This window comes from Asparagus officinalis, chromosome 3 (genome assembly GCF_001876935.1).
Source record: "Asparagus officinalis chromosome 3, Aspof.V1, whole genome shotgun sequence".
Lineage (NCBI taxonomy): Eukaryota > Viridiplantae > Streptophyta > Magnoliopsida > Asparagales > Asparagaceae > Asparagus > Asparagus officinalis.
The window spans coordinates 104930536-104941979 of record NC_033796.1 but is presented as its reverse complement, the minus strand read 5'-3'; the positions used below and the strand labels follow the sequence as shown (position 1 = coordinate 104941979).

Sequence of the window (11444 nt, the reverse complement as noted above, 5' to 3'; positions counted from 1 at the left end):
CCGGGGGGGCAAGAAATTAAGGGTTTTTTTTTCTTTTCTTTTTTTTTGGTTGGGGCCCGAGGCGGTGGGGGGGTTGACCTCTGAGGTTATGGAGGTGGGGGTGTCATTTTGTCATTTTTTGGAGGGGATGTTGGGGTAATGAGAGTTTTTTACCCCCTCTATCTGATGACATGACATAGTATAAAGAACAAAATTTTAAATAAGACCCTATTAGAAATTTATTTTTAAAACTAGGCCCTTTTAAAATTTGACTATCATTTTCGATCTGGTAAATAAAGTTTGAAAACTTTACAGGATTTAAAATCCCGTGAAGTTTAGTGTGGTTAACAGGAGATTTTAAATCCTGTGAAGTTTTTGAACTTCTGCAACTTCATTAGCATGGTTAATCATGCACTAAACTTCGTGAAATTAATATTTTAAATCCCTTGAAGTTATCGAACTTTATTTGTCATTTTCGACCCAGTTTTAGCCAGGTGGCTGAAACTGGATCGAAAATAACAATTAAATCTCAAAGGGGTCATTTTGTGAAAATAAATTACTAATATGGTCTATGTTGAAATTTTGGGTTAGTGTAAAGAGGCTAAATCACGAGTTGCTAGTATTAGGGGTTGCTACACATTAGAAATCATACAAAGGCCTTCCACACATTAGTTTAGTTTTTTGGGGCCTTGATATAATTTTTCCTTATCATTTTCATGTATAGGCCATTTTGGTTTTTTGTTTTTTGTTTTTTTGTTTTTTTTTTTTTTTGGGGTTTCTGGTTTTTTGGTTTTTTGGGTAATCATCTTTATTAATTCTAATGACATTCTACGTGGTGGACTCTCGGATTATTTTGTCTAATGCTTGTAGGATATTTTGGTGCTAGAATACTATCTAACTAGCTGTATTGCTTTCAATATGCATCGGTATAATATCAAAATATTATTAGATCATCGAGAGAGAAACTATTACCTAGGCGTAAGAAATAATTTATCAATTTAGAAAAAGGAACAAGCGAAGCAGTCTAAATTAATTTCCAATGTGCCAAATTAACAATCCGTCTGGGATTATAATCTATACGAGTACTATAATTTAAATATTTTGATAAATAAATTACAATATAAACCAAATCCAGTATATTTCTAGCGTCTCCCTGTCTTATTGCAGACTGTTCATATTTTCCTTTGAGCTAAAGACTAGAGCTTCTCCGGCGTTGATCTTACTTACATTAAGAGCAAATATTTCAGAATACTTTTGTCTTTGCGAAATCAACTCCATTGAGACCTGTATTAAACTAATACATAACCAGATCTCATAAAGAAAGCAACAGAAACTTAGCAACTTGCCCATTAGTGAAATACAAGATACAAGGAAATGACTCGACCATCTACCAATAAATTTGTTTGTGTATACATTTTCATGAGAGTAAATCCAAAAAAATTAAGATATATATGACCCCCTCAAAGAAGGTCAAGTAGCCCCTTACAGTTTGGTATCTGTTCTTCACCTGCAAACTTCTCCATGACCGTCAGAAGAATCAAATTCATACTATCATAAAGGAAAATTAAGCGAATGTCGAACACTGCAGGGTTTGCAAATCGTTTCTATGTTCTTTCAGCTTCTGAAGTCAAGCATCTGCAAAGAAAACAGATTCACAATCAAACACGTACTAATTTATTACAATTATAAGCTGCGAGAAAGAAGGGAGAGGCAAACATTAGCAGGCCGTTACTGTAAGTTAAATGCTAAACGAGAGCATAACTTGTCTGTGGCAGTGTTATTCTATCCATAGGCTACATTTACCAATTAATAGCTACTGATCCGGTACATTTAATTTCTGCATTACACTGAGTTCTAAATGTTTTTGATATTTTCCAACTCCATGTAGTTCAAAATCCAAGTGCACATGAATCCCTTGGAAATTAAATAACTATGCCCAGAGTCCAGAAGATCATAACACTGAAATAGGCTAGGGGGTTACGCAACTTGAGGACAATGGACATTCCAAAGAGTAACCGTAAAAATACTAGGAGCTTGACCTAGGGACCTAATGACTGCAATACTGAGGAGTAATCATATCAAGTTAATAGGGAGTCAGAAGGAAGATTTGGAAATTCATTACTGCACTAAACTCAGCAGTTACAAGATTTCCTACCCAGCACAAAGAAGCTCTCAGAAGATATGTATCAGACCAGCCAGTAACTCTTATCACCACTATTTCCAGTTCAGTTGCAGTGATTGTGATAAGAAATGTTCCTTATGTTCAGTAGATTTGAAACTCTGGCAAGCGTAATTCATTGCATATGATTGTATGAGTGTTGGCATATGGTCTAAGTTTATCAGCAATCAAAGGTGTGCTCCCGCTCATTCTGAAGGGAACAATTAAGCATCTGCCCATTTGATTACTTTTTCATTTTCTAATTTCTCATGCGCTCACACATGAACCACGTACACATTGTGCAGTCATGCAAGATCGCCGAAGGATTTCCATTTGATTACTTTTTTCATTTTCTAATTTCTTATGCGCTCACATATGAACCACGTACACATTGTGCAGTCATGCAAGATCGCCGAAGGATTTCCCTTAATCTTATGATGATTTGGTTATGTTCAGTAGAACCCAGGCCTCTAGTCCTCTAATCTACTGTGGTAGTTGCATTGTAAATGCCAATTTGTTTGAAGGAGACAGTCATATGAGTCATATGAATTTCATTCATTAATTCCAAAAAAAGACCCTTAAGTATAAATTTATATTAAGGATCTGTCCAGTCTAAATCCATCTTTGAAAACCATGCGGAGAATGTTTTAACGAATAGTACCTTACATAAATTTTGTTAGATTAAGCCTTAAGAAGCCACCAATTCATAATCACTGTTTTAGCATGTCTACTGGATCAGGAAAGAAAGATTCTCACAAATTGTAATTTATTAGAAACGAAACTCAGGACACATAAATGAACGCAGCATAAATTATTGATATCAAGGAAGATATAGATCCCTTACTTGAACGAAGCCGTGTAATAGGAATTTCTTGCATTTCATGGTTGATGCACAGCCATTCCCCAAGGAAAGCCATCAAAGCTAGGCAAGCAATGTTTACAATCCACCATATAAAAGAAGACGGCCACCCTCCATACATGATGCACAAAAATAGATGGACAATATACACGGTAGCTGAAAAATCAAAGCACTTCTTGGCTCTCTCAATCAAATAAAGCATGTAAACTGCCCTGTTCAAGCATTAGAAGAAAAGTAAGAGGGTGTCTTCTCTTAAACAAAATCTTTCTAGAGTATTAATTTTAAAAAAGGTGCAACTTAATGAATAAAATTAAAAGAACAAACTGGCAAGTTCCCACATCACATGTGAACGATATGATAGTAAGATTAGAAAAGGATCCTAGTATATGAGAAAAAATGGAATCAGCAACATCTAGACAAGTACGATAGTAATGAGAAAAAACCTTGCCGAATCTAGTTCTGCGTCAAATCACATGAGCATATGACATCAGATCGTATGAATATGACAAACAAGGAGATGTTGCCACAAATTTAGAAGCAAAGTTACCTCCATATCAATCTTAACTGTCAACCGCCTAATAAACTGGGAGTGTTAGAAGAAAGAACTAGTAACAAATATAAGGATCGACCAAAGTTTTGCCCAAGTTAAACCCAAAGAACTTGGCAGGTTCTGGTACACATCCTATTAAATTCACATTTTTGGACACCATCAACACAATGCAATTATAGCGTAATCATGTACAACTAGCATATGCAGTTGTTTAAAGGCAGTCACTTATAATTAGCATTCTTTTTTTTCTGATCTCATGATATATAAAAAAGATATTTTCAGTTACTTAATATCAATGCATTTAATATCAGGAAGTCAATTTGCTACTTTACTATGGATCCTATCATTCATTCAGTTTTATGTAATATTGTATACATGCCATATTATTACCTTGGCTGATCATTAAGACCCTAAATCAAGCAATGGCATAACAAACCAGCATCTTATAATTTTCGTTCACAGCAAGGAGTGTTAGCTAGAATATTCTGATCAAGACCGCAGAAAATGTGAGCGATTGTGTATTGTTAATCAGACCAAAAGGCTAATACATCCATGTAGTACGTCAAAAATAGAAGGCTACTTTATGCTAGTCTTTAGAACAACATTAGGCAACTCCAGATGCTCCAGATGCGCAAAAGTCCCCTAGCCGGGTGCTTCGGATGCTTAATTGAAGTGCCTAGCACTTAAGCTGCCTAGGTCCGCGCACCTCTTCAAGTGTTGATGGGCAGTATCATTAGGGCACCCAACTAAAACACCATCAAACCAAACACCGAGCCCAATTGCGTGGAAAGCAAAAGCAGAAGCAAAGCAGCGAAATAGGGCTTAGACTTCAATGAATTTAAATGACAAAAACTAGAGGATTTAATTCCAAGAAACAAAAAAAAGTAAACAACGATTAGAATCAAAAGACAATAGGGAGAAATAAAAAGTACAGTTAATTGGACATAGATCCCTTGTAGCAGTGCTGTTTTGAATTTACTAAGCATGTAGTTTCATTTTGGCAGATAGGCCCCAGGATTTTTTTTTTTTACTCTTCTGCCCTCAGAGAGTAACTAATTTCACACAAGGTTAATTCAGCCAATTCACACAGGGTAGAAGAGCCAAAAGTTAAAAAGTTTAACCTAGGGGTCTGTTTGGATTCGTAGGGGGTGAAGGGAAGTTAAGGGAAACTGAGTGAAGGGAAGGGAAGGGAAAGGAAGGGAAGGGAAGGGAATTCTCTTCCCCTTGGTTACACCCCAATTTGGGGGGTAACAATTTTTATACTATTAGGGGGTGAACCAAGGTGAATGGAGGTGAATTAACTTCACCTCCTAAGTGTTCCCAAAGTTAACCCTAGAAATTTAGAAATGGCATGATAAAAAGGTAACAAATAAGTAATGATGCTCTTGCTCGCTGTTACAAAGAAGGTACATCAGATGATGATACATATATTATGAACTTTTTTAAGTCTTGAAAAGTGGGCTAAAACGTCCCAAAAGCGATACAGCGAAACAGGCTTAGTAGTCTTGTTAGAACAATGACCTAGCCATGTAGCAATAGTTGAAACTGACCATCGGAAACTTAGGATCCAAGAATGAACTGGAAGTGCTGGACAATCCCATCGCAATAACTTGTCAACATAACTGCTGATTGAAGCTGACTTTCAGGAACTTAATCCAACTATAAAGCGGATAATGGCTAGCCATCTAATGGATTGTAAAACTCAAGATTTGAGTTGGGAATTTGAAAACAATGGCAGTAACAATAAAACACTAGGCTAAATTCAGACACAATTTTGGTATTAACAAACATTTAATGAAGGATTTTTTAGGGACATTCTATCATATTCATTAAGAAGTATCAGTAATAATTTACTTCATCAATATTATAAACTATAGAGTTCGGTTTGCACTTTATCTAGATAATGGTTGCGAGACTGACAACACAAATAATTAAAATACTAAAAGTGGATCAAACGTGTAAATTTATTTGGCATCACGAGGATAATCTATGGTGAATATCTTCCCCTTCATTCTATTTGATCAAGGCGAAACATCAACATGCATGTTAGTTGACCTAGCGGGCAAAAACTAATGCTACCAGGCAAGAAAGGCAGAAGCACTGTAAGTGGTGATCTTAAGGTTTACCAGCGCATATAGCATGTAATGAACTGAAGATACCGGTAGTCACTCTTCAGTTGATCCAAGATGTTAACTCATTTGATATCACATGGATTAAAGATGGTGGCATATGTTTGAATTCGTTCTATTGAATTAGATGGGTAACCTCCACATGCATGTTACTTGAACTTGGAAATAAAATGATGGCACCAGATAAGAAAGCATTGAGCCCAAAAACACCCCAACAAGTATTAGATAAACCAAAATAAATTCACATATTTGGATTATTTTGTCCCAAAAAAGTAAATGTGATTTCATATTGTGAACTAGACATCCTCATTTAACTATAGATGTTACCCTAGTCAAAAGGAAAACATATAGATCAACCAACAAGCCAGGTGGGTACCAATTTTTTGTTCTAGATCTTTTCGTGCTTTGTAGCCGAGGTCTGTTCTGAAGCTGAGAACTAATAAAAATTCGGTCGCCGTTGTAATTTTGCTTTCTCAATGTTGTTGAACCATGCTCTACATGACAAGCCTTTAATGGAAAAACATTTATAACATTAAGGATATATATGTAATTCATAGTTCTCAGCATCCAAACAATTGGCAAACCCAAATATACACACACCAATAACTATTTCCTTGTAATAAAACAAACAGGTTAATCTAGTCACTTCTGAGCATGCTAATACTCAGACGCCATACAATGCAAAGTCATGGCAACCGTTACCCATTATTACATACTAAAACAGCTGCCACCGGTCCCAGGAATCGAAGACACAGCAGTGATAAACCGATACCTTCCATATACCTTCCATATCTTCTTCGAAACAATCCGCAACATTCCTTCTATTAGACCCGACCTTTTAGTTTCCCCGGTGCGAGGCGTCATTACCTCACCCCAATCCTTTCAAAATTCACCAGTTTACCTTAGAATACCATGTCCCCTAACTCAATCTACTTTTGAGCTGATCTATCTTGAAGAAGATGGCCGGCCACATATGGGTATTGTTTCCAATAGTTTTTTCCCCCCTTTTAAATAGGTATTAAAACCAAACCCACTTCTAAGATTTAATAAATAACAAACTCCAAAGGAGGCAAACAAATTATGTTGGGTTTTTTTTTGTTACCCAATGACCGAGGTGAGGAGGAACGAGACGATCGCGCACCACCCCGTGGCCGTCGAGACGGTGACCGTGGAGAAATCGAAGAAGTACATCAGGCTCATCCTGGAGACGCGGGTCCCGACGAAGATGGACATGAGGACCCCGAGGGTTAGGTAATGTAGGCACTGGAGGCAGACGATCTGAGACGCGATCAGCCACGGGTCCCAGGCCGCAGCCCCGTAGAACATGATCCCTTCCTCCGCTTCGCCGTCGCAAAACCCTAGTTTGGGTGGGAGTTTCGAGGGGAGGGATCGGATCTATGCATTTCTGAGAATTTTGGAATCGGGATTGGGGGCCGGGACCTTTTTTTTTTTTTAAGAAAGGGACGAGATTTCGCTGTTATTTTCTTCGGGCTCTGATGAGAGAGGGATATTATAGAGATAGATAGAATAATAAAAGGAAGAAGAAAAGGGATATTATAAGTATAATAAATCTCGTTTAGGTTACAAATTAACAATCAGGAAAATGATTTAAGAACCCAAAATATGGGACCAATGGAAAGAACAGGTGATGTGTCCCCTCTCTATTGTATAATGAGTTGGCATGGCCAACTCATTATGCAATAGGGAGGGGGACATGCCAACTCATTATGCAATAGGGAGGGGACCAACTCATTATGCAATAGGGAGGGGATACATCACATGTCCCCTCCATTGGTCCCATATTTTGGGTCTCCGTAGCAACACTCTTAACAATCATCATGGTGACTTACCCCCGTTGACCGAAATCAAATACGCTTAAACCTCTTTTTTTTAACTTTTCTTTCTTTCACACCCTTTTTCTTTTTTTAGCCCTAAAATACTTTTATCTTCTTCCTCCTCCTCCTCCTCCCTGTATCAACATTTTTCCTCTGTTTCCTTCTCCTTTTCGCTCTCTCCTTCATCATACTTCCTCCCTCCTCCCTCTTCACTCTATCTCCATCCTCCTATCTTCACCTTCCTCTTTTCTTTGGTCATCATCATTTTTCCTTCTTTCTTATTCATATCAACTTTATTTCTCATCTCATCTCTCCTCTCGATTTTCGTCTCTCCTCTTACACTTTTCTTTCTCCCTCCCCGCTCCACGTCTCTCATCCATCTCATTCTCACATTCTTCATCCCTCTACTTTTGTATCCACCTTCATTTTCCTTCCTCCTCTGTCTACACCTTCCTCCCCCTTTGTTGCCTTCTCCTATGCCCCGCAAGTCACAACAGCTATAACATCACTTAAATGTCGCCATCATTGATCAAGTGGATTATTCCCTAAAATCACGCCAAAATTAACATTCAACACTCAAGTTTAACATCTAACAGTTAAACTTAAAACCTAACAGTTAAATATAACATTGAAGCTTTTAAAGATAATTTGTAAGCTTTATAGTTAACACGCAAGGTCTAAAAGGACTAACAATTAAAATTTTCCATCATCATGGCATCTCTTCCGTTATTTTCCTCTTTCCTTAACCATCTTTATTTGATCGCTGCTTGTGTATGATCTTTGTCTGTGTCGGGGATGCGTTAGTCCGTGGACGACCGAGTCACAGGTCTAGATTGATCCGAAGAAGGCTTGGAGTCAATGTTTCGTTTTAGAAACAAGGACAGAAGTGGATATCTCAACAATGTGAGATAAAACACCCTTCTCAAGAATAAAACAAGGTTTGATCTCAAGGAAAATACTGAAGGCTCTCAGGATGTGAAGAACTCTATCTCTCAGTTCACCAAAATGCCAATTCTCTGTTGCCAAATAGCTCTCCCATGTGCACAAGGGTGTAAGGAAAGTATTTATAGCCCCTGGGAACCGTTTCTGAAGATAAGAAGTCGAAACAAATTTTATTTGTTAACTCCTATTTTCGAGACAGTGTCTACTGTCTCGGAAGAAGGGGTCGTTCCAGGTAGGGGTGTGCAACGGTCGGTTCGGTTCGGTTTTTACCAAAATTTAAACAACCGAACCGAACCGCCTATAATTCAAAACCGAAACGAACTGTTGCAAGTCGGTTCGGTGCGGTTCGGTTTGGTTTGTTCGGTTCTAACTTCATCAAACTTCTTATCAAATAACAAACTGTGTTAAAGAAAAAAAAGATATCAACAAAATAGGAGATTATGAAGCATTAAACACTGATATAATGATATTGTTTTCAACCCATAATGATTCAGAAAATGAGTTTAGAGTTTAAGTTTTTGACTCTTTGGGGACGGGTCGGGTAGGGTTTGAGATCAGAATGGGTAGTATTACACTATATTCGGTCGGTTCGGGTCGGTTCGGGTTGAAAACTTTTCAAACCGACCCGAACCGCCCTACTCATAAAACCGATTTTTCCGGGTCGATTTGGTTCGGTTCGGTTCGGTTCGGTCGGTTTTTTCGGTTTGGACCGAACCATGCTCAGCCCTAGTTCCAGGCAGTTTTGTAATCGATGTTCAATCTGTTAAATGTCGTGATTTCTGGGGATTTTGAGTTTCTCTTTAGTTTATAACGGCCTCCCCATGTTTATGGATGATCCTAATCTGTTATGAATCCACGTGAGTCACACAAAGTCTAAAAAAATGTCAAAAGGGACGTTACATTGCCTCCCTATTTCCGAGACACCAGCAGTGTTTCGCATTTTCGAGACAGTTGACACTGTCTCGGAAACTATAGTCTCTTTGAGTTGTTATTTTTTGTGTTTTCCTTGCTTCCTTTTGCATCAACTAGACCCCGGATGATATTCCCTGACTTAGACAATGACGTCTTTCGCCCTCTCTTCGTATTGAGCTGTGTTTGGGAATCTATAGGTAATTTTTGACGCCTACAAGTATGGTGGGGTGGATTTACAACTAGAGGGATTTTGTGATGCAGTCTATGCCGGGTACATAGACTCAAGAAGGAGCACGAACGGCTACATCTTCATCTTGAGTGGTGAAGCGATACATTGGAGATCCAAGTTACAGGATATTATGACTTTATCGACAACCGAAGCGGAGTACGTATCTACAGTAGAGGCAGCAAAGGAGTTGCTATGGTTGAAAGATTTTCTTCTCGAGCTTAGGGTAAGCTTTGAGAAATACTTCATCCACTGCGACAGTCAGAGTGTCATTCACTTGTTAGAGAATGACGCACGGACCAAACATGTTGACACGAAGCACCATGCCATACGGAGATGGCAAAGCAGGAACGAGTTCAAGCTTATGAAGATTGATATGATACACAATCCAGCTGACATGCTAACCAAGCCAGTTTCGCTTGAGAAGGCGAGGCTGTGTGCAGTCTCATATGGCCTCAGTTGAGAACGTTGAGGGCCGTACAAGATGCCAAAGATACAAGACATCCAGATGATGTAACCAAAAATAGTGTGAAGATATGATTGATACTCAATCAAATCTTCAAGTGGGAGATTGTTAGCCAACAACCGTCAAAATTGAATAATAAAAGGTGACGGGTCTGACCTTTTATTATTTCACCGAAATCGGTGGCTGAAAAGTTTAAAAAAAGGTGATGGGTCCCACCACTAATAATATTTTATTAGTGCATAGTGTTTTTCAAACACTATAAATAGGGACAAAACTCTTTAGGAAAAATCATCTCAGAAACAACTCCTCTTATAGAAGAGTAAGAGAAATGAAAAACAGAGAGTTTTTCCTAATATCAAGGAGAGGATTTGTGAGAATTCTTAGAGTGTATCTTGATCAAGAGAGGGTGTTCTCTTTGATCTAATTCTTTTGGAATATAAAAGAACTGAGCGTTGTCGTTGCACCATGGAGTAGCTCCGGAAGAGTGAACCACTATATACCTGTGAGTACTGTGATTGAATTTGCGTCTTTATTCTATGATTTCAAAATCATTTGGGTGTGTATTGTGTCTCCGTTCGAGCCGTTCTTGTTGACGTATACCCTAACAACAATGTACAAATTATAATAGGAAAATTGTATCTTCGATGAGGACTTAGATCCTCTCAGATTAGTTGATAATTGGAGATTATCTAAGTATCACATTCCTCGTCATCCGCTCTAATATCAACGAATGAGATAAGACCACGTAGCAGTTTCACTATTATCTTAAAAATCATTTTATCTCTATTGTGAAATTGCTATTTCAATAGTGAAATCATATGTAGTCTAGCTTTATCCTTTGAAATTGGAACAAATAGTAATGATGAGTAATTGAACCCTTTAAAATTATTGTCAAATTGGAGTGTACTAAATCTCTGTGGTGAACTTATTCAAGGGGTTAGTTCTTTACATGAACTGGGAAAAGAATTGGTTGCCATTAGGAGTGCACACAGTTCGAATACGACTTGGATATAATGATTATCTATATGTATTTTCTTGCTAATTATGTATACAGATATGTGTATGACTATGCCTCGATAAGAAAAATTCATATTCATATATGCTAAAAACAAATACATATGCAATTATATGAGTGGATATACATGAAGATACAAAAACTGCTGTCAAAAAAGAGAATAAATTAGATTAAATCTGAAATTAAAAGAGTTAGAACACCAGAACTGAACGGGTGCAGTCGTGATTCACTGCCCTAGAAGATAGAGGACTCGTCTATCGCCCTGACACAGTCGATCCTCTTCCCCTAGCGGTAAAAGCCCCCGGAAACGGCCGGCCTCCGTACTCGAGCGAGAGCACAGAGCTTCTGCTCAGATGAAGAAGGTTGCCCAAAA

The 11444-nt window shown here is 38.0% G+C and overlaps 1 protein-coding gene across 1 annotated transcript; it reads right to left on the bottom strand.

The window, feature by feature from the left end:
- LOC109835644 (protein SYS1 homolog) lies at positions 1297-7185 on the bottom strand. Its single transcript, XM_020403620.1, has 3 exons — positions 6778-7185; positions 2982-3208; positions 1297-1614 (listed from the first exon to the last, which is right to left on the bottom strand). The coding sequence occupies exons 1-3, from the start codon at positions 6999-7001 to the stop codon at positions 1607-1609; spliced, it is 459 nt and encodes a 152-aa protein (XP_020259209.1). The 5' UTR covers positions 7002-7185; the 3' UTR covers positions 1297-1606.

Excerpts from the sequence above, each read along its gene's own strand:
- LOC109835644 (XM_020403620.1), bottom strand. The coding sequence starts at position 7,001 with ATGTTCTACGGGGCTGCGGCCTGGGACCCGTGGCTGATCGCGTCTCAG. Across the intron at positions 3,209-6,777 it reads CTCCTCACCTCGGTCATTGG|GGCAGTTTACATGCTTTATT; the intron begins GTAACAAAAAAA and ends ATGCTTGAACAG.